The 23,406-nt window shown below is 37.4% G+C and overlaps 1 protein-coding gene across 1 annotated transcript; it reads left to right on the top strand.

Moving 5' to 3' along the window:
* Positions 1–3: 3 nt before the first annotated feature.
* Positions 4–23,196, top strand: LOC116239337 (inter-alpha-trypsin inhibitor heavy chain H3-like). Its single transcript, XM_090147939.1, has 21 exons — positions 4–1,556; positions 5,155–5,178; positions 6,224–6,390; positions 7,494–7,598; positions 8,021–8,183; positions 9,038–9,148; positions 9,783–9,908; positions 10,434–10,550; positions 12,386–12,554; positions 12,849–12,974; positions 13,213–13,394; positions 14,245–14,430; positions 15,039–15,178; positions 15,524–15,678; positions 17,956–17,979; positions 18,864–18,914; positions 19,528–19,641; positions 20,207–20,411; positions 21,495–21,667; positions 22,601–22,712; positions 22,828–23,196. The coding sequence occupies exons 1-21, from the start codon at positions 1,467–1,469 to the stop codon at positions 22,955–22,957; spliced, it is 2,670 nt and encodes an 889-aa protein (XP_090004065.1). The 5' UTR covers positions 4–1,466; the 3' UTR covers positions 22,958–23,196.
* The last annotated feature ends 210 nt before the right edge of the window (positions 23,197–23,406 follow it).

Below are 23,406 nucleotides of genomic sequence, written 5' to 3'. Positions count from 1 at the left end.
TCTCTATGGTGCGAGCTCTGCGCCGCCATCTTGGAAGCGGGCGAAGCGGCCATGTTAGGAGCGGGCAGGGCGCCTGAGGGAGGTGCGAAGCCGAGTGCCGCCGCCATCACGAGAAACAAAGCCGACGTCTGAAAAACAGCGCCTGACGGTCCGCGGGCTGCTGCTCGTGTGGTGTGAAGGGCGTCCGGGCTGCTCAAGCTGCTGAACAAAGCCATCGTGTCACCTTCAGACAGCAAAGAGCTGCTTAAAAAAACTCCAGCCTTGTTGACAAAGCCGTGTTCCTGCCAAGCCTCAGAAAGCTGGCTTCAGGGAAAACTGAAAATCATAGAATCATAGATTCACAAGGTTGGAAACGACCTATAAGATCATCTAGTCCAACCGTCTTCGCACTCCCACTGCTACCACAAGCACTAAACCAGATCTCGCAGCTCCTCATCCAGGCGCCTCTTGAACACTGCCAGGCACGGCGACTCCACCACCTCCCTGTGCAGCCATTCCAGTGCCTGACCACCGTCTGAGAGAAAAAGTTCTTCCTCATGTCCAACCAAAGCCTCCTGTGGTACAACTTGTGGCCATTTGTCTCGGAGCAGGGGAGAAGGAAGGGAAATAAAACTCACAGAGCACGTAGAAAGCACAGCCAACCCTGCGCCTGAGCAGCGCGGCGCTTCTCTGCTTCCCGCTGCTGATTCGTTCACCTGTCCCATTTTATTATCTTCACATGTCAATTTTATATTTTGTGTTTGACAATGCAAAATAAATTTAAAAAATGAAATTTGACATAGCTTACTGTTTATCTCCAGTGTTTTATTACTGAGGGTTTACCTCACTGACACTGAACTTGGTGTTTTCGAGCAGCGGAGGAGATGGAACCAGTTAAAAGATGAGGAATTTTGGCACTGTTGAGATAACAAATAAAGTAACTGGGCCTGGCACTGCAGGCTGAATGGATATGAATTGTGTGAGATGTAAGACCTGTGAGCTAGGACCTGAATTTCAGCCATCAAAATGACCAGAAAACATGAAGCTTCTGGGATAGCCAAGATATGCATCAAATACTGACACCTCAGTCATTTGAGTGGCACCCAGGGGTATAAAAGGCAGTTTATAGGAGTATAAATGAGTTTACAAGACTGCAAGCTTTGGTGCAGCTGTGGCAGCGGAAGCTTTTTTGGAAGCTGAGGCAGTGACAGCTTTTCAGAAGATATCAGAAAGAATACAGAAATGGCTGTTGGAGTTCTGTTTGCAGATGATATTACATAGAAGATCCGTGGCTGAAATATTCTTCCAACTCGACATAAATATTTCGTAGCAATGTTCTGTAGATCATACAAATCAAAATTCAGTGTTTATTTTTTTCTGTATGCTTAATCCCGCTTTTTACATAGGGTTATTTATTAACACTCTGTAAACAAAGCATTGTATATTTATTTGTGTCGTTCAGATGAGAATCTTACTTTTTTTCCAAAATGGAAAGCCACCTATTGCTTTGTATTTTATTATTGATTCCTGCCTTTGCATCATCAGACTTTTTGGTAACACATGTCAGAAACATTAAGGTAAGTAATCAACCTTGTGTGCTGCTCCCATTCTTCATAGATTAACTTCCTGCCATTTATCATCATTTTCCAGGGAGCTCATACAGTGCTGCCACCAGGAGATTTCTCTATTATCAAGGAACACCAGCTCAGACTTGGGTCTGGAACTTTAATCAGCCTCAGTTTTGAACCAGCTATGAAGAAGCTCTCCTATCTCTCTTTTTAAAACATCACTTTCCTCTGTTTTCCCTGTCATTTCTATATAATGGTAAAATGTGTTAGAGCTTTCATATTCAGATGTGTAAAAGATTCATTGCTGCCATATAACTCATTATAGCACCTGAATGGCAGTGACAGTGAAAGATGCCTCCAAAAAGAAGAAATATAACAGGGATGTAACATGACATCCTGATAAACATTTCTGTGGCCCAAGTGGCTTAGTAGGATTTTTCTCAAAAGATTTGTGTTAGCATAACATGGAATATGTCTTTGTCCCACATTCTGTTTTTGATGGATCTCTGAGTAAGGCAGTGCTTCCTGATATTCTGAGTAATTATCTTCATTTAATTGCAGACCACTACTCAGTAAATGGCTTTCCTCTCTCTCAGTAGTTAAATCCTATGAAAATTACAGAGGGCAGATCTCTTCAGGGGGTATTGTCAGTTAGTGGGTAAACAGGGCAAAGCAACTTACAGTCAGTTTCTTCTGATGAAGTTATCATCTTTGCCAAGACTCTTTCTTTGAAAATCAGGATAATAATGTATCTAACTTTTTGAAATCAGCTTGAGATTTATAGCTGCAAATTAGAAATGCCAAAGATTCTTATTTAGCTCATACTTATCCCAGATATAATGTATTTTTTTTTTCCTCTCAAATTCTATACTAACCATAATTCTCCCTATGCCTTGCAATGCTAAAGCCTCCCTGAATAGAAGATGACCAAGGCTCTGTGCTATGTTCCATGTGTTCATGCAGAGCACTTCAGAAAAGATGTTTGATTCTGCCAGTTTATGCTATATATTTTTTTGCAAATGTCATTTTATTGAAATGGAAAAGATTGCTGTGTGTTGTGATGGACTCAGTCCAAATCTCTGTACTAGCTCTTTTGAGCAGGTAGTTTACCAGTGATGGGTGGTTAAAGATGGCTGGAAGTCTATCTGGTGCATCAGTGATGACCTTCAAGTTGTCAAAGCTGCCTTTAAGGCTACAGTCAGATAAACTCAACTCACAGAGCCAAGTCTGCTGAAAACTGAGGAAAAAACAAACAAACAAACAACAAAACCAACCCCAAATCTAAGATGCCTAAGTACCTTTGTACTTCTTGTTCCTATACACATAACTATTAAGGGTGGAATATTTTTTTCTGAAAATAAAACTATTTAAAGCATTCAATGCATGCGTAGTGATTCAGCTTTCCTTCTCTGACCCTTTTCTTCTGGCAGCTGCAAGACTCCCGTGTAGGTCATAAGCAAGTTTCAGTTTAGCATAACTTAGTTGAGCCATTCTCTCTTTTCTGTGATTTCCAATTAGCATCACCTGCGATGATGGAACCTTTAATGTTGTTGTTGATTTGAAAATAATTTTTTATGCCTTATTTTTTCTATGCAGTACATAGAGGTTTACATAAATATGTTGTTCAACCTTAGGTCACTTCAAATTAACTGTACAGTCTTTGATGTATCTCTTAGTCATGCTGTATTTTAGTTTCCCAAACTATAAAATCAAGGTTTCTTTCAGTAAGTACTGTAATGGGCTCCCTCTTTCCCCACCCTTTATTCTTGGGAGTTCAAATTTCTTTTTTCCTCTCCTTTTCAGTTTCAGTAGATATTTTGCATCTGTATTTTTTGCTGTTGCCATGACAGAGCATTATACAAAAGAAGAATGAATATCACTGTTATGTAACTAAGAGAAAAACTTTCGAATAGTTTGTGCTACTGGCAAAACTGTGGAAATACTTGGAAACATTGTAAATGTAACTTCTAACTGTAACTACACAAGTTAGGGAAATCTCATTTCTTTCAGAATTGCATAACATTTTCTTCAATGGGATGTTATCATTTTCTGCCCACAGAGCTCAAAATGACATGAGCATAAGTGAGATCTCTGGCCTTACATCTAAGTGAATCATTAAGAACAAAAATCACAAAACAGCAGAACCATCTAACCTGACCCCATGTCAATCAGGCTCTGTTAAAGCAGGCAGAATGATGTCTATTTGGGGCTGAGTATCTCTGCCCAAGATCCGCCCAAGTACAAAGCCACCAATACCTTTCACTGAAAGATTTTCCTCTATTTGCTTTTTCGGGGACAATGACAGCATAGCATTAAAAATATTTACAGAATCAGAGCAGAACTCTTTCAAAACTACTGTAGAACCCATAATTTTGCTAAAGAATGTTCACATCAGCAATTCAGGAAAAATTAAATGCATGTGAAGTGTTAGTTTAGATAGTAGTAGTCAGAATTGCAGAATTTGTAGCTAAAATGTAACACATGTTTGTAATCTTTAGGAAAAAGTTATAAAACAAGCAGACTTTTCAGATACTTTAATTTTTTTGTTTCTAAGGTCCATACTTTGGTTTGTGGTTGGTTTTTTTTTTTTTTTTTAATAAGATTAAATGATTGATTATAATGAGAGTATAGATACAGAAAAGATAGATTTTGTAAAGGAAGGATTTGAAGTGGTGGGTACTCAACACAGGCATTAAAAAAGCCCACATCAGTTTGTGAAGCCTGGGAGATGTACGTGCAGAAATCACCTGTGTGGCAATAGCAGTTTGAAATATGAATTGCCAGACTCTTATAGAACTTGAGAAGCTTTCTCCAAATCCCTGCATTAGCACTGACTTTATATAAAGTCCTGGGGAAAAAAGAAAAAAGAAAAAAAAACCACCAGTCTTCTGTGTCTCTGTTTCCAGCCTCTAGAACTCCTAAATTAACAAAACCCATAAATGTGCCCAAAATATGTATCTGATCTGATATCTCTGTGTCTTTACTGCTCTGTTCAGTGGGTATGCAAACATGGAAAGAAAACTTGTACAGAATGTGACCCATGAGGCCCTTGGAGCCAGATGAGATAAGGCATTTGCAACCAAGATTACGGGAATGGAGTTATGCAAGACACTATCTTAACATGAGTTTCCAAGTATGTTTCAGTCCTGTTCTCTGTTTCAGGTCATGAGAGCACGTGGTATTTTTGTAGAGCTGCTGATATTTGCATTCATTCTGAGAATGAGCAAATAAAAAAAAAAAGTCCCAGCAACTTTCTTTTTTCCCTCCATGCAGCCTTTCAGAATATGCTCCCTCTCCTCTCTGTGAGCCTGCTGAATTGCCATCTTATGTGTTACTGTTAGAGTGAGAGGCTGGTGGGGTGGAACGGGTTAAAAGCAGATCTTTAGATCAGTCTGCTTGATGATTGGAGGGGTTTGTGACTGCAATGAGTATGCAAACCATTTTGTAAGCTTTGATATAAAATCCATTTATCTCCCAAAGGAAAATTAGTTGGAAAAGACAAAATACATACCAAAAGACCTGAAAACAGACATTCCCAAGAAGATGTCTAAATGCAGCTTTCCTACCTTAGTCATGATTCTTTTTTCCTTTTTTTTTCTCTTTACAGAAGCGAAATTCTGATAATGACTGGGTGAGTAGTCTTCTCTTACATGAAGGCTTGGTTCTGATCAGGGTATGGCTAAAGATTGTTAGTGACAAGAATATTCTTCGCAGAAGTTTTCTCTGAGTCCAGTCTGAGCAAACGGACATTCCTGGCTGTGTGAGACATGAGCTGCTTGGTTCAGGCAGTAAGACTAACAAGCCTGTACTTTTCAAAGCTCAGACAGGGAGTCTTACATAGGGAAAGAGTGTGAACAAATAATTTTCAACCTCATGTTGTATTTTAATAAATAGCAGTGTCTCTAACACTGTTTGTAGTTATTTCTAAGGAAGTCAAGAGTCTGCATCTCTGAGGCTGATTCCACTTGGCACCTGGATGCTACTTCAGCAATGCTTAATATGTTTTGATATGGGGGAGAGAACTTCTTAATAAGTCACCAGAGATCAGGCTGAGCACAAAAATCACAAGCTTCTTTCCACTGCTGATTATGTTGCAATCAGATCTTGTTACTGCAAAGCTGCCTAGAGAGGCACATGTGCTGTTACCTATGTTTTCCTGCAGTCTCCAGTAACCTTACTCCTGAGCATTCAAAACAAACAAGTCATGCCCAACTCATTTCATTTCTTAAACAGGAATGAGCCTCAGTTGTGAAGAAACTGAGGATAATAAAATGGAATTTGAAACCCATCCGGAATTGGTTAGATCTATTTTTATACAAGATGACTCCTTCCATCCCTGCTCTGGGAGTGCAGTGAGGCTGCAGCATATTGTTTGTGCTGACTACAAAAGTCTCAGTCTCAGTGGAGAGAAAAAGCAGTTCTTACAGTGGCATCATCTTTGCCAAGGTGGTAGCATTTTGTTAAAAGGGCTGTAGTTATGACTAATAGAAATAACTGTGTCAGTTCTGTAGACACCCAAGGAAACACTGCTATGCTCCAGGTCTTATGATTAGATCTTCCTGTTTCACTTTGGAATGATAGAATCTCCTGCTGTACTTTCTTTCTATAAAATCATGGCTGATTAATACAGACATCAGTATAACAGCTAGCTCTGTTCTTTCATTTTCAATGTACAGGTTGTCAACGGGATAGAAATATATAAAATGAAAATTGATAGTAAAGTAACTTCCCGATTTGCCCACAATGTCATCACCAGTCGAGCCGTCAATCATGGAAATGCACACAAAGAAGTCTTCTTCGATGTCGAGCTCCCTAAGACAGCCTTCATTACCAACTTCAGCATGTGTGTAAATTTTATAATTTTCTTAGAGTAGCCAAACCAAAAATGTTCAATTTTAATTCGCTGTTTGATAGAGTGAGTAATTTTCTGATACTGTTAACTTCACATGCAAGATACCTGGAGGTAGGCAAACATTGGTACATCTATAGAGAAAGTGTCTGATATGATTCAGTTATGTCTCTTTGTTATCATGGACCTTGGGGAATTGGAGATCCTCTCCATGGATACACTCACCTTTTCAGAAATATCACTTATTTTACGCTGCTGTTATCAAACCCCAAAAGTTCCATCACTTAATTGGCATTCCATTACTGTAATTGGCATTACAACTTAATTTCTTTCTTCATTTTGAAATAGTGTTCAATTGAGAGATAGGAAATAGAGGAAATTATTCCTTAAATTTGTATCTTCAGATGCAGTAATATGCTATTTTCACACTTTTATTAGGTTTCAGCTTAAAAGTGTTCATCTTAGCTAATCACACTAGCCCTGTGTTATTTTCAGTGAAAAGAAACAGATGCTTCTAGGGTACAATTGCTCTAAGTCAAGCTAGAACTTTTATTTTAGGATGAGATTCATCTCCTGTGAAAAATGCTTGCTTATTGGTATGAGTAGTCTATGGATGAAATTTTCAGCCCTAGACACCTGCATTTGGACAGATGAGTCTCATCCAAAGAGTCATCCTGCTGTGAGATGAGATGAGATGAGATGAGATAGATGAGATGAGATAGATGAGATGAGATGAGATGGGATGAGATGAGACAAGACAAGACGAGACGATCAAGCTGCTAAAGTGCAGGTGCAAGGTGTGTTGCTATCAGCCTAGTTTTGATCTAATTCATTTTCAAGGAAAAAAATATTTCAGATTCTCTTCAGTGCTAAGCACAGAGCTCTTCATTCCAGGTAAAGCCCCTGGAAAGACTTGTTCATTTGTGCTTCATTGCTTGTGCTCAAATCTTGGCAATTGCAGGTTCCTGAAAATGCTCTTGAGCAAACCAATTAATAAACAGATTATATATTATACAATTACATAATATATGCCTATAATAACTTTTCATGTGTCAGTGCAAACCAATCAGCTAAATAAGGCACTTTTTCACCCACAGGACAATTGATGGCATCACTTATCCTGGAAATATAAAAGAAAAAGAAGCTGCCAAGCGGCAGTATGAGAAAGCTGTTTCAGCAGGACAGACTGCTGGTCTTGTCAAGTAAGAATGATATCTGGTGTGGCCTCCCTGCCGTTAATCTGTAGGAAATTGTGAGATTCATAATATCTTGCTCTGGCATATATTCTGAAATTTGTTTTCTTATAGGATCAAAGTACAAATATCATTAATTTAGAGTTATTTTAGCATAAATTATAAAGAAGGAAATACAATTTCTGGCAAGTAGTATCTGCTGTTAAGAAAAGAAAGTTTCTGCATCTTTCACTTAATATGCATATCCAGTTCTGGGATAAAGCTCCTAGGAAAACTTGAATAAACTCTATACTGTTTGACTATGACTTTAGCAACTGATCAAAATTCCCATCTTTGTGTTACTTCTTTTTGAAAATTGTACTGCAGCAACCAAATCCAAGCAAGAAATATTGTGAAAGAGGATAATTTTTTTCTTACCCACTTAAACATAGGGCTTCGGGAAGGAAAACAGAAAAATTCACTGTTTCAGTCAACATTGCAGCAGGCAGTAAAGTCACTTTTGAACTCATATATGAAGAACTACTGAAGAGACAATTTGGAAAATATGAGATGTTCATCAAAGTAAAACCGAAGCAGCTTGTCAAAGATTTTGAGGTAGATGTCAAATTTAATTCTGCAGCTTAAGAGATCATGAGATTCTGTACATATGTAGCAAGTGGAGTACCATGGTCATTCCCACTGGCCTACAGCTGAATTAAAGGCCCCCATAACATTTCTAATGAACCATGTGGGGTTCATTAGAAGCGTTTACTGCAGATTTTGATTTCTAGGCTTCTGAACTAGCTCAGCTAGTAAGCCTCCAAAAGAAGTGCCATACAGAAAACTGAAAAGCTATTAAGATATTTTGGAGCAAAATAGCTTTTATAAATGCCTTCATAGCATCACTATAAAAATATGTCTTTCTCAGATCACTGTAAAAATATGTCATGCTAAATTACAGTGATACATATATTGCATTCTAGAACACTGTGGCTTTTCTGTGCTAAAACTTGTCTTTGATCACTTCTATCTGCTTTGTTAAAACTCAGCTTTACCCATCACATGTTGTGTAAAATCATTACAAAACTCAGTATCTGTATGTTTATAAAGCATTATTTCAAACATACTAAGATAAAAGGCAAACATCAAAGTTGGCCATGGCTCTCAGCTGATGACTGGATTATATTTTTGAAGAACCTAGGTATTTATTTGACATTTGACAAAATTCCACTAACTAACCATTTTACTAATCATTTCTATAGAGCTTTATTTGTTTCTAATTTGTTTTTTTAAGTTCTATGTAGAAAAAGATACGTTGGACTGCTGTTATTAATTACAAATGTAAACTTGTTTTTCTTTTAAGAAAATCCCTTCTTCATATCCTTCATTTCCTTCAGATCCTCCTGTAAATGTCTAAATTGATATACTGTGGGATAGCCAATAAAAACAATTTTCAATTCACATTTCAGATCGAAGTAAATATCTTTGAGCCACAAGGTATCAGTGAGCTGGAAGCAGAAGGAACATTCATCACCAATGATCTGCAAAATGTCATAAAGAAAACTTTCTCACATAAAAAGGTACAGTAACACCTTCCATATTTTATTTACTATGTAAAAGTGCTGTAGTTACTAGCAATGAAAGTGAGAGGCTAAAAATAGAGTAAATAAAGACTTCTCTGTGCAAATTAACTCTGAATTCCAAGCTAGGAAGCTGAAGGCCATCACCATGCAGTTGGAAAGACACTTGCATCTATTAGCATGGAACTGCACCTTTGTTCCACAACAATACTTGGAAGCTTGGATACCAACTGGACTATTTCCTGTGGAAGAATGGAGTCAGTAACAAATAGTTTTCTCATGTATGAAAGTGGTAGAAGTCCTAACACACAGACTGCTCAACATGCTTACCAAAAGTATCATTTGGAGTGAAGGGCTGGAAGGAAGATGGAACCAAGGAAGATGAGGAAGAAAACATCTGAAGAGAGAGCTAGGCAGCAAACCTGAGCTATTAGTTATTTATACAAATATACAAATATACAAATATACAAATATACAAATATACAAATATACTAATACCTAACTGTATAAAACAGGTCATCCTTATGTCTGTGAATCTAAATATACAAGCTTTACAAACTTACAGACTTATTTGTGTTCTGTAGAAAGTTTTCAGCTATTAAGATTCAGATCTAAAGAAGTTTCTTCTTTTCAGGGGCATATCTCTTTCAAGCCAACTCTTGATCAACAACGAACCTGTGAAAATTGCTCACAGTCACTCTTGGATGGAGATTTTATTGTTAAATACGATGTAAAGAGAACAACTCCAGATAATCTGCAGGTAATTTTGCAGATAAATAGCTGGCAGATTTGCACTGTTGAATGGGCTTATCTTTCACAGATAAATGTTAGGGAGTAGTGAAGTCAGATTGTTCTCTAAAGGGCAGGAAGCTGACTGTGACAGGTCAACCTCACCAGCCAAGAGTCCAGTCCCCAGAATATTTAAGTAAGGCAGACCTAGAGATGGTGTTCAGATTCAACCAAGAGTCCAGATCATGAGGCAGATTTGTCAGGATGAGGCAAGCTGTGGTGTGAAGTCAGAATACAGTGTGGGTTCCAAATCAGTCTGCAGACAGATGGGAGCAGGCATAGTTGTGACACTGCTAAAGACAGGTGTAAGTCAAGCAGGCACAGGCTGGAACTTAAACAACACTCCTGGGCTCATGGGTGGAGGTGAGATTGGTAAGGATTTGTTAGCCTACTCAGGGGCTAGAGACTAAATCAAAGTACTTTCTTTTTTATCAATTGTATCTTTGTAATACACAAAAGCTATTGGTTTGCTAGCATCTGATGTCCTTTTTTTTAGATTGTCAATGGCTACTTTGTGCACTTCTTTGCACCAACAAATCTTCCAAAGTTGCCCAAGAACATTATTTTTATAATAGATATTAGTGGCTCAATGAGTGGAAGAGAAATACAACAGGTAAGTTATTACATTACTTTAAAGTCTCAGTGGAAGATCTCTGTCATGATGTAAAGGACATGGTGACGTAGGGTGCCTTTGACATGGTCTCACATAACATCCTTATCTCTAAATTGGACAGATATGGATTTGATGGGTGGATTGTTCAATAATGGGGAACTGGTCATTCGTAGAGAGTGGTAGTCTATAGCTAAATGTCCAAATGGAGATTAGTGATGAGTGGTGTCTACTGGGACTGGCATACTCCTACATCTTCATCTTCAGTAACATTGACAGTGGGATCAAGTGCACTCTCAGCAGTTTGCAGATGACACCAAGCTGTGTGGTGCAGTCAACATGCCTAGGGGATGAGAGGCCATCCAAAGAGGCCTAGACAAGCTCAAGCAGTGGGCCCAGGCAACCCTCATGAGGTTCAACAAATCCAAGTGCAAGGTCTCGCACATGGCTTGTGGCAACCCAAACTACCAATACAAACTCGGGGGTGTAAGGATGGAGCACAGCCATAAAGGAAAGGACTTGGGGGTGCTGGTGAATGGCAAGCTGAACATGAGCCAGCAGAGTGTCCTCACAGCCCTGAAAACCAACCATATCCTGCACTGCATCCAAAGCAGCATGATCAGCATGTCAGGAAGGTGACCATGCCCCTCTACTCTGTGCTGGTGAGTACTGCATCCAGAAATTGAGTCCTCAGTAGGACTCAAACAGAGATGTGGACATTTTGGAGTGTGTCTAGAGGAGGGCCATCAAAATAATCTAAGCCATGGAGCACCTCTTCTATTAGGACAGGCTGAGAGCTGGGGCTGTTCAGCCTGGAGAACAGAAGGATCTGGGGAGATCTGACAGCAAGCTTTCAGTTTTCAAAGGAGCTGTAAGAAAGAAGACGGAAGACTCTTTAGCAGGGTCCGCTGTGACAGGACAAGGGGAAATTGTTTCAAACTAAAAGTGGGGAGATTTAGATTGGGTGTAAAAAGGAGTTTTTTACAATAAGGATGCTGGAGCACTGGCACAGATTACCCAGAGTTGTGCTGGATGCTGCATCCTTGGAGACGTTCAAGGGAGCTCTGAGCACTGATCTAGCTGTAGATGCCCCTGTTCATTGCAGGAGAGATGTACTGGATGATCTTTAAATATCCCTCCCAACTCAAACAATTCTATGATTCTATTATTCTAAGCTATACCAGATGCTTTTATGCTATGGCTTCACAAATTCTCAATACTGTAAAAATTAGCTTGAAGTCTTGCTGTAGAATAAAATTCTATACATTTAGGCTATGTTTTACTTACTTAGACATGTTATTATTTCAAAACTTTCAGAATATCAACATTTTCAGAGAGGTCATTCAGATGTGGCCAGTTTCAAAATTAAAAAAAAATATATAGTACTCTGTCCATTATCTATGTTGTTCATTCTCTCTCCTCTTGGGAACAGCTCTTTTTGTAGTTGGGACTACTCTAATCTAATTTAATGGTCAAAACTTTAAAATTTTGGTGCTGTGTTAAAATATGCACACTTGCTTGTGACCTTTTCCACAAACCTGTAGCTACCTTATTTTCCAGCATTTTAATTTTGCCATGCCAACAATCTGTGATGTAAGATTTGATTTTCCTCTCAGCTAAAAAAAATTTCCAGATGTAATTGCAACTGGATAACTTCATTAGAGTTACTTTGAAGTAGACACAGGAATAGGAAGGATGGAACAAGCTGAGAATTATTTGCACAATTCCCGTTATGAAAGGAACAAAAGAAAAAAGCACTGGAGAGATTAGTTATGTAAAAGCTGCAAGCATCCATTCTTTAAAGTTGAACAATTAATTTAAATTTCTTCTTCTTACAGACAAGAGAAGCACTTCTAAAAATCTTAGATGATATTAAAGAAGATGACCACTTCAATTTCATACTGTTTGGTAGCAATGTACACACCTGGAAGGAAACATTAATCAAAGCCACTCCTGAAAATTTGGATGAAGCAAGAAAGTTTGTTCGGGGCATTGATACTGAAGGCTGTGAGTACTTGACTTTGTTGAGTGTGTTAATTCTCCAATTCAGTCTGTGAACAAATGCTACCACTTTAAAAATTACTAATGGGACACTACTAAACTTAAGATTGATGCAACAGATGACAGATGTTTTTATCCTTATGTTTGCAAAGCTCAGTTATTTTTGTATCTAAACATCCCCTAGCTAGCAAGCTCAAACTTTTCATTGTCATTACTATAATCGGGCTTTCTCAGATTCCCATGAAACATAGTCCATTATTTTGACTGTGTTAAAACCAGATTTCTATGTCTACCTTACAGTGACAAATTTATATGGTGGTATAATGAAAGGAATTGATATGCTGAATGCTGCTCATGAAGGAAACCTTGTTCCCAAGAGAAGTGCTTCAATAATTATCATGTTAACAGATGGCCAACCAAATGTAGGTAAGTTTGTGTTGGGTGAAATACCAGAGTGAATTAACTAACAAAAATCACTCAATTAAAATAGGCCGTCATCTTTGGCTTCTGCTTTTTTCTTTTTCATGATTGAAATGCTACTACACCAGCATCATATGACCAAACAAGTCTTTGAGAATGTCTCTTAAGAATCCAAACACCACTAACCACATTTCCTTTTATCTATTTATGAAGAAACTCAACCTTTTTTTCTTGTTTAATGTAGGCATATCAAATACTCAGGACATTCAGACACATGTGAAAAAAGCCATTGAAGGAAAATATACTTTATACAATCTTGGTTTTGGTTATGGTGTTGATTACAACTTCTTGGAGAAGATGGCACTGGAAAATAAAGGATTGGCCCGTCGAATTTATCCTGACTCTGATTCAGCTTTACAACTCCAGGTACAGTAATCACAAATTAGATAAGAGATGTGTTAATTCAGGTAAGAATGCGGACTTTTTTTAAATTGTGAAGTAATCAAAAAGCAGAAAGTGTACTCTGGTACTGAGACAGTCAAGTATGCTGTAGTCGGAATATTGGTTGCATTTAATTTTCTTCTTCCTTTCTGAAATAATGGAAAAACCACGGAGGAGAGACACCCTAGGCTATGGAAGAGTTTTCAAAACTTGGCACAGCTGAAACAAGACAGACATGGTTCTGAAGGACACCTTGGTGTGTGCCACATTATATAAGCAAAATTGCTGCAGTCACTTTATCTTCCATATCTCACAGATTGTGTCAAAAGAAGAGAAGGCCAACAGAGATTAAAGGCTCTAGATATTCTGCAGTTAGGGACTTTTTGCAAGCTAACTTATTTTACCATACTTCTGAAATGTTCTTGGTTCTATATGACATGAAAATATGTGAATGTAGCACGGAATTGAATTTTTGGCTTTTAGATAAGAGATGTGATAGATAAGACGTGGAAATAGCATCTATTGGAAAGACTGGCCAAAATGTTGTATACTGGATTTAATTACAAGGTTGGTCAAAATGTCTCATCTTCTTGGCTCGTGTTATCATTTCAGTCTCTCTTGGGTATTTTCCCTCTGTCTTAGTGAGACCAAAAAGTTTGTGTGTCCTTCCTCATTTGCCTTACTTGTAGATTTTTAGGCATTGTACTTTGAGAATATTTACATAATTCTTCTAAAATACTTTCTAAATTTTCACTGCTGAAATAGCACTGGTTACAGATCTACATATGAATTAAAGAAAAAATGGTGGTTAAATATTTTTCTTTTTATCCTACAGGGTTTTTATGATGAGGTGTCCAATCCTATGCTAATGGATGTGGAATTAAACTACCCAGAAAATGAAATTGCAGACGTAACTAAAAACAGCTTTAAGCATTTCTATGATGGGTCTGAGATTGTGGTGGCTGGGCGCCTTAGAGACATCAACCAAAACAGTTTGACAGTAGATGTGACAGGTGAAGGTGTAAGTATGGATTTCTTTGACTATTTTCTTGCTATGCAAAGTACCCGTGTTCAAAGGTGGCAAAATTTAAAATAGTCACATGCATGTCTTCACCTCAGTGAGAACATGTATTGCTGCATATGTGAGAAAGTAAGTGCACCAAAGGCATTGCTTTTACAGGTTCCTTAGGCAAGTTGCTTGTCTGTCAGTTATACCTAGGTCAATCCAGAACAACTTTGTGCAATGTGACTGAATAAACTTTGCTAACTTATTTTGTTTTCTTTACTCTCTAAATATCCTACCCACTTCTTTCAGGAGCCAAATGTTCAAATTCTCGTAGGCAGTAATCTTCATATTAAACAAGTTGCTATATGTTATAAGAATCATAATCAAAATTCTTTAAATCCAGAGTAGTCAAATTCTAATTAACCAAATGCCATTTGAATTTGAAAAGTGCATTATGTCTCATAGCACACACTACTGAGCTTTACAGAAGCTTAAAAGTTCCTGGGCAAGTTCTTTGTTGGACCACAATGTTTTTCAATTTATTAAGATTTTCAGGTGTTAAGGTTTTGATTTTGATTTGAGAATTCTGGGAGTCCCTGGCTTATTTTCCTTATTCCTAACAGGCTAATGATGCCCTATCATTTACTTCACAACAAGATAAGGAGCAAACAGCTAAAGCTTTCCAAGAACAGGAATATATATTTGGAGATTTCATTGAAAGGCTTTGGGCTTATCTCACCATTGAACAACTCCTGGAAAAACGGTAATTATACCAAGAATCACATGTTCAGTGAAACCATTAAGTTGTGTGACTGGTCCAGCCTCTAGGATGTAAAGCTGGGATTCAGATCTATTTCCTTGTTCTTGCTCATCATCACACCGAGATGCCAATAGGAAAGCATAAAGAACAGTAAGGAAAATCTCCACAACCTCAGCATTTGTTTTACAGTTAGCAAATTAAGCAGTTTTAAGTTATCACTAATGGAAAACACAGTTTTGTCTTTTTAGCTGCAGAGAGATTACTTCACTTTAAAAAAAAAGTACTTAATTCAAAGTTCAACTGGTAATTTGGCAATCATTGGTGCTAGGAGTCTCTCCCTGTATTCAGCATTTCAGCTACGGGAGAAGAAAAGGAGAATCTTACAGCTGAAGCCCTGGATCTATCACTAAAATACAAATTTGTGACACCACTGACGTCCATGGTGGTAACAAAGCCAGAAGAAGACGAAAATCAAGCAGCGATTGCTGATAAACCTACTGAAGGTACAGACATTTTCACAGTTATCAAAGTTGCTTTCATGTTCATCTAAAGAAAGACTCGTGTGAGCACAGTTTCAAACACATATTGGAAAAATACATGCCTTGTTTAATATGCCTTGCATATGTATGGTTTATGCAAAATTATTTTTCCTTCTAAAGCTCATTTCTATCAAACTGTCCTTCACTACCAGTTCATACAGGGAAAATATTATAAATTTAAAATCAGTGTATTTAAAATTAATATATAAAATATTACATCACAAGAAGATAGAATTTCTTACCTCATATTTAATTTTGTTCACATCACTTTCTCCTTAATTGTTTATGTACTTCTTAAAAGTAAATGTAGGAGCATCTTTCTATGTGAAAAGGGAATATTGGCAGGAGATCTTCCTCGTGCAGGATAGATCAGAGATGATAATACCTGTAAAACATGGTATTCATATATGTTGCAGAAAGAAAAATAATTAGTATTGAAAGTGCACCATTTATTCTCATTTCCTTTAATACTTTGGCTAATTATTAACTCCTTGCTCAGTAAATCATTGTATTTTCATGCAATTCATCCTCTTTGCTTAGTTTACGTGAAATGGAATGACTTTATTCCACTTTAGTAAGAGCAAAGTGAGACAAATTGTAACTTCTCAGTGCACCCCAAAGCCACTCTGTCATCATATATGTGTTGTTTGAGCCATTCTCAACTCTTCCTAACTCCACAGATCTGACAAGCCTCCTGTGAGGCTCTCCAGTCTCATCTCTCTACATCTATTGTTTTTTTTTCCCTGAAACTTTAAGCTTAGTGCCCCTAGTTTTGTCCTACTTCCTAGTTCTAGTCTGTTTGCTGGCTTTTGTATGAAAAACATTCTTACCTCCTGAATTGGACATGATAACCAGGACTGATTTTAAGGTAATTTAACATAACAGAAATGCTTTCTGGTAATCAGTAAGAGTTTCTTTCAAGTGGAATAAACCTTGCAACCACTTAATTGCTAGGTGCCCTACAATATGAAATAATTCTACAGGCATTCTGCTGATAAAATTTCTTGCATTATTTTTTCAGAAATATCATCATGGAATACTGACATAAAAACGTTTCATAATTAATTTAGCATTCAAGACATTATGCAGCATAATGATTTTGTAGTTTACAGGTGGACACTATGAGATGTAAAACATAAGAGCATCTAGCAGATGTGGCAGGCATTCAGAGTGACCTGAGTGTCTCAGAGCTCCTTTTCTGAATCTCTTTCCAAGAAAATCCTCTGTGTGTGTAGGTGTTATACAGAGTGATAGTAGAACTACTCAGAGCACTACCACCTTGTAGAAAAAGAACATAATTTTTACACTACAGGAGTCTAGATTCGTAACTATTATAAAATACTGAAGATGTATAATTGAATCTGACAATTCAACAACAGGTTTTTGGGGTTTTTTTGAATGTTTAATTGTACAACTGAAACTGTAATTTTCTCTTTTTCTTCCTTTTACGTATCTACTCATGATACCAGCTGAAGGTACGTACATTTGTTATTAAATTCACCTGTCATTTTTTAACTATTAGAGTTAGATTTCCTGCATCACTTGATTTAATCCCCAAGAATTGTATGAAAACATTGCATCAAAGATTAAGACTATTATAATTAGATTAAAAACATTTGGGATTGAAAATTTTGTGAATACTGCTTTCAGTGTGGATCCTCAGAATTGCAGTGTCCCACCATCATGAACTTCAGGCCCAGTACAACTATGCTGCTTTCCAGGGCTAGCACTGTTGGCTCGCAGGTACTGGTGTGTAGACAAGTCTCCTCACAGAGATGCCTTCAGTGTTGCTGTGAATGCTGCTTCTTCAGCACAAATACCCATCTACAAACACTGCTCTGTAATTTCAAATAAAGAAGACAGCAAATATGTGGGAGTGGGTGGATAAATCTTACTGACATCACATATTAGAGTTTGGAACAAAACACAAAGGAATTAGAAAAGGAGCAGATCTCCCCAGCCCCTTACAAATCCCTTACAGGACCTTTAGAGAAGTAGTAGTTTTGGTGTAAAGTGCACTGTGCTTTCTGTCCATGACACTGTGTTGAATCAATTCACAGTTTGTTTTGTTGCAGTACAAAACCCAAATAAACTCTTGTGACTGTTTTTCATTTTTAGAAGTGCTAAGAAATGTATACATAGCTACAAGATTTTGGAGTTGGTTTTGGTGGTGGGAGGGCAGTGGGAGAGATTTTCTTTTATTCTTTCTAGCCTCTAAAATATTTTTTGTTTCATTCACAGCTCAGGCTGCCCCAGTAGCACAGGGTAAGTCATGAGTGAGAATTTCTAAATGAAGAAGCATCTGTCGAAGGAAATGATTCAGCCAAATGAAATTACTGGAAGGATGGAAACTGCCTTGTCTGAGTTTACAACTGTATTGTAACAAATACTACCAGTTTTTCCTCACTATGCTAAAACCAGAAGGACTGAACAAGACCAGATCTGATTTTTTTTCAGTGAAATAGCTGTTAGGGATTAAATGCCATTTCATCAAAACAACATTTTTTTCTCAGATACAGAGGATGGAGTTGAGTCTGCATCTCTTTAGGAATTATGTAAAGCAAGAGAGTGTGATGTCAGCATCTCTGGCTAAATCATTCAGTTACTTATATGAAGAAGATAGTTTTATTGAAGAGACTGAGATATCCACTGATCCTTTGGATTGCTGGTTGGGCAGTGCTGGAAATGGGAGAGTTGAATTTAAAATTTTGCTCAGATTAGTTTCAATCTCTCTCAATATTTCCCTCCCTCCCTTTACAATTTTCTGGAGTTATTTGGAAAGCTTCACATTAATTCCACTGAAAACAAATGACAAAACCTCAGAAGTTTTAAATGGCTGGTGCTGTTGCATTTCTACCTAGACTTGTTGGTAGGCAGTGTAATCCTTAAATCTGAGATATTTGCCTTCTTATGGCTACATCACTAGGAATTTGTGTAAACACTGAAAGCAATTTAGATTACAAAATAAATCCTACAGCTTTGCTTGTTTAAAAGACACACACTGTCATTCCATTTAGTTTAAAAACTAGGGTGACACTAGCAGTTTACCTAGCAAGTTAACTTCCTGACATTTTACATGTACTTTGCATATAGTGCATAAATATTCCATTTTGATGTTTCTCTAACAGTTATTTTTCTGCTCTCTGCAGCTTCACCAGTACACTATGTACATGCATCAAGCCCTACATGGCATACTAGTGGTAAGTAGTTTTAATTGTTTCTATTTCAAAGGAAAACATAAGGGGTGTTTAAATAGCACAATTCTCAGACTTTTTAGATAATTTATTTCCACAAAAACAACCTTTCTTTTTCCTCTCAGAGGACTTGTACTTCTATTTACTTTAAATTCCTTGAACTTTTTAAAATAGATGAGTCACTGTGATTGTGTATGGTCATTTTCTTAGTCCTCTTCCCACCTGCTAGGCTTTGTGATGGTGGCTGTCTATTCTCTACCCTTCCTGTCCTCATTAATAATTTCATCCTCAAAGATAAGCACTCATAGGTGCCCATTCTGATCCTGTAGTCCGTGTACCAAATTTTGCAGTGATCAGGGGTGACAGGATAAATGGCACACACCTGGAAAGTTATGGGGAAGAAGGTTGTAGTTCACTTTTGAGATATGGTAGCAGTTTCTCTGGGACATCCCCACTCCATTTGACAGATGGGCTGGACTAAGCTGGGCATATAGCTCGTGCAGGAGCCAGTTCCTGCTGGATTCCACTATCAGCAGATCCACTACCACAATTTTAAGTGTTCATGTGGAACTTTGAACTTGTGCATCACTATACAAATACCTGTGCCTTGCCTTTGCAGTTGATGGAGATCCACACTTCATTATATCAGTGCCACAAAAACAAGACGCCATTTGTTTCAATATTAATGAAAACCCAGGTGCTGTGTTAAGATTGATAAATGATCCAGTTACAGGTGAGTTGATCACTTTAAAATGCAGCATATCAAAATACTTATATTGAAAAATCTTATTTTTAAAGGCTACTTCTCTCTTTTTATACTGCATGAATTATTTTTTCTGCAAAGTTAACAGGAGTTCCTATCAATGTGATAGGATGCTGTTACCATGACTGTTTTCACCTCCTCGAATTAAATGATCTTTTAATTGTTTGAAAACTCTGTGGGATTTGAGAGATTTTATTTGTCTCGGTAAGTAGAGGCTATAAAATAATCCTCAGTTTGCCATTTCATGGAGTATCTGGAAAAGAGATGAGCTATTTGTGCCTGTCACAGAACTTTTGTGGTCCAGGAAATACTGAATTTTTATCAATAAAATAATGGTTGTCATTGCAGATACCTACAGAACAGCCTCCACAGCTGTATTCCCTTACTGTACTTTTGCACAAACATGCTTAAGTAATTCTGAACTATTTTTCAATTTGGATTTGTTTGGTTGAACTGCAGATAAAACTACCTCAACACTTCTTGACCTCAGCTGATTATCTATAAAACAGTATTTGATGTTTCCTTTTGATATTAGGCATCACAGTAAATGGAGAACTCATTGGTGACAAGAAAGTAAATAATGATGCAAAGATCCAAAATACATATTTTGGAAAACTTGGCATTGCAAACAAGCACCTGGATTTAAAAGTGACAGTAACTCCTGAAAAGATCACTCTTCAGAAAGAGACTGGAAAGACAACTTTCACCTGGCTTGACTCGGTCACATTTCAACAAGAAAGGTAATGTTTGCAGAAAGAATATATCAAATTCCTGGGTTACTTTTTACTTTTTTGGGAGGGTTGATAAAAAGTGTGCTTTTAAGATATGTTGCCTGATTATGCAAAGAAACTCACCCTGATCCAAATCGTGTTGAATTCTGCTCTCTACTTTGTTATGTAACTGACAAATTATTGTGTTCCTAATTTTCTCTGCTTGGAATAGGTAAGTGCAGAATTTGCACTGACATTCCATTGGTATGACCAAGGTAAAATCACATTTTATATTGTGCTTAACACAATGGTGACTTCAGCAAACACTGAAGAAATAATTTTAGTTGTGATATCAAGAAGAGGAATAATAATGCTTAGCAACAGATTTCCATTTTAAGATATGGAAATTGTGATATTTATAGGATAGGTACATTTTGTGCTGTCAGCAGGGATATATCTCATGAGATTTATCTGTTACAGAATTGTTTTCATTCGTGCAGAGGAAAGCTTAGAAAAAGAACAGCAATACCTCCTCCTCCTTTTCATTTACACTGTGTTTCTCAAAGCATGACACTGAAACAGAAAGAGCACTACAGCAATACTGTGATTTATACAAGATACTTTTTTTTTCCTATGGCAACTAATTTGATGATACAGTTATCATAATGAGAAGCAAATCTTCCTTATCCTGGTGCTGACCTAGGTATTTCAGGAGTTGTTTTTTCTGTAGAACAAAGGGGAAAAGATCTCGGGTAGCATCCAGGCAAGAAAGTGATGGCTTTATTAATACCATCTTTATTACTGAGCACGAGGTGCTACACTAAATCTCACTAACCTATCTGTGATTAATTGTGCTGTTATAGGAAGAGTTTTGATAGAAACATCTTTCTGTAAAAGGCTTTTACAGATGTAATGTAGTCTGAGTCTTGAACTGCCCATGAACACACACACATTCACATAGACCTCAAAAAATACCTTAATTTTAAAACACATCAAGGAAATAATTTATAAAGCCATGCTTGTTTGTTGGGACATGTTTTATTTGTCAGTTTTGCTATGATAGCTGCTAACTCTGGGAAGCTCAATGCCCTAAGTGATTTTTTCTCTCCTCAGTTTAACTTTGATAATTAACAAGAAAAAAAGTCTGGTGCTCTCAATGGGCAGCGGAGCATCATTTGTTATAGTTTTGCACCAAGTATGGAAGAAACATCCTCTGCACAAGGATTTCTTAGGACTGTATACATTGGAAAGTCATAAACTGTCTGAACAGACACACGGATTATTAGGTATGAATTCTTTTAGCATTGTGAACGTTTTCTTTCTTTGAGGCTACATGATTTGCAGACACCACCTTGTACTTGGCCTTTCTGAACTGAGAAAGGGGAGAAAATTGAGACTATGTTGATTAACCATATTAAGATTTCTGAAAAAATATTCTGGGCTCAGGCTTTGCGCATGATCTTTTCTTAAATCCCTCTGCTGCTGCTGCAAACACTAACATCTGTTGTTCTCAAGGATGTCTTCAAGGCTCTACCTTGCTAAGTCCATCCACAGATTTTTTAAATAATGATCACATCAATCCTCCAGTCTCGTGGATGGATTGTTTTTTTCCTTCAGGTTATCCATTTTCTACTAAATATAAGCACTCTGAGAAAGTAGTGTTTGCTGATCAGTTAAAATGTGCCAAACCACAGTTAGTGCATCCCTTGTAAGAAAATAAACTACTAAGGTGTATCTTGATTGACTATCATATATGAAAATCAGGGAATGCCCTGTATTGTCTAGAATTTTTTTCATGTTAGATAACATTACTCTAGAAGAAAGTAAAGTTGGTAAACGAGGGATGAAACTTGTGACTTCATTGAATCCCTTTTTCTGCAGTGTAGTGGGATTTGTGGTGTGCATTCTCTGCTGAAAAATATGTTATGTGTTAGAAAATACTCTATTTATACTCTAAAAAAGACCAATTTTACCTTACACTCAGAAGGTGGAAATGACATCCAGATGATATGCTGAGAATTCCAGTTTTTACAAAGTAAATAATATTGTAGTCATACATTCAACTTTGCACAAAACTTGGTGTTTGCTTGTGCATTCAGAACCCTGAGGGAACTTGGTAAACAGTTGGGAATGTGGACATTCTGGGGGTTTTGTTTATTTTGTTTCTGTTTCAGTATCTGCAACATACTTGAAATGTTAATTTTGGCTTCTATTTTTAGGACAGTTTTTCCACCCCATTGACTTTACCATACTTGAAATTCATCCTGGATCTGATCCCAAGAAACCAGATGCCACAATGATATTTAAAAACAAAGAACTGATAGTAACAAGGTAAAAAAAAAAAAAAGAAAAAAAAATCAAATCCTTAGAAAAGACAAAGAAAAGTTTATTTTGCCAGTTCGTATTTTCTGCTTTGATACTTCTGTGGCTGTATTTTGTCTTGCAGGGGCTGGCAGAAGGATTACAGAAGAGATCCTGAGCATGGCATTGATATCCCTTGCTGGTTTGTTCATAACAATGGAGCTGGGCTAATAGATGGTGCTCATACGGACTACATTGTTTCCAGTCTGTTTTAAACAACACCACCGTCCAAAGTCATGGGGACACAGAGCATTTTTTCTGAAATAATAGTACTTTTCACTGTTGAAGAAGTGTTAAAAATACATAATCTCACCATGTACGACAGTGCCAAGATAGAACAGAGTCAGATCTTGAGAGGGAAACTGCAATTCTGCCTGTGTGCACAGATATCCCCAATCACCTAGCATATTCTTCCAATTTTTAATTAGTAGCTGTGTGTCAGGAGCAATTTAAATAAAAGCATCAACACTTAATGGCTTGTTCCGTTATTCCAAAGCCTGTCAGTGTTTTAATGCCTGCTTCTCAAAGCCCAGGACGTCAAATGTATTTTGGAATAGAACACAAGAGGGCAGCTGACAGACCAAAACATATTTCAGGTCAATTCAGTAACACAATCATCTGACATAGCACTGAGGGCTTGGCTAGTGCTGTGACTTGAGATGGC

Source organism: Phasianus colchicus, chromosome 11, assembly GCF_987193195.1.
Source record: "Phasianus colchicus chromosome 11, bPhaCol1.hap1.1, whole genome shotgun sequence".
Classification (NCBI taxonomy): domain Eukaryota; kingdom Metazoa; phylum Chordata; class Aves; order Galliformes; family Phasianidae; genus Phasianus; species Phasianus colchicus.
The sequence above is the reverse complement of the archived record's forward strand: the minus strand, read 5'-3'. Positions and strand labels throughout refer to the sequence as shown.

What these genes read in the sequence shown, in the direction of transcription:
- LOC116239337 (XM_090147939.1), top strand. Translation starts at nt 1,467, where the DNA reads ATGGAAAGCCACCTATTGCTTTGTATTTTATTATTGATTCCTGCCTTT. An exon ending in CAGACTGCTGGTCTTGTCAA is followed by an intron (nt 7,599 to 8,020) that starts GTAAGAATGATA and finishes ACTTAAACATAG; the next exon opens with GGCTTCGGGAAGGAAAACAG. An exon ending in AAAGAACTGATAGTAACAAG is followed by an intron (nt 22,713 to 22,827) that starts GTAAAAAAAAAA and finishes TTTGTCTTGCAG; the next exon opens with GGGCTGGCAGAAGGATTACA.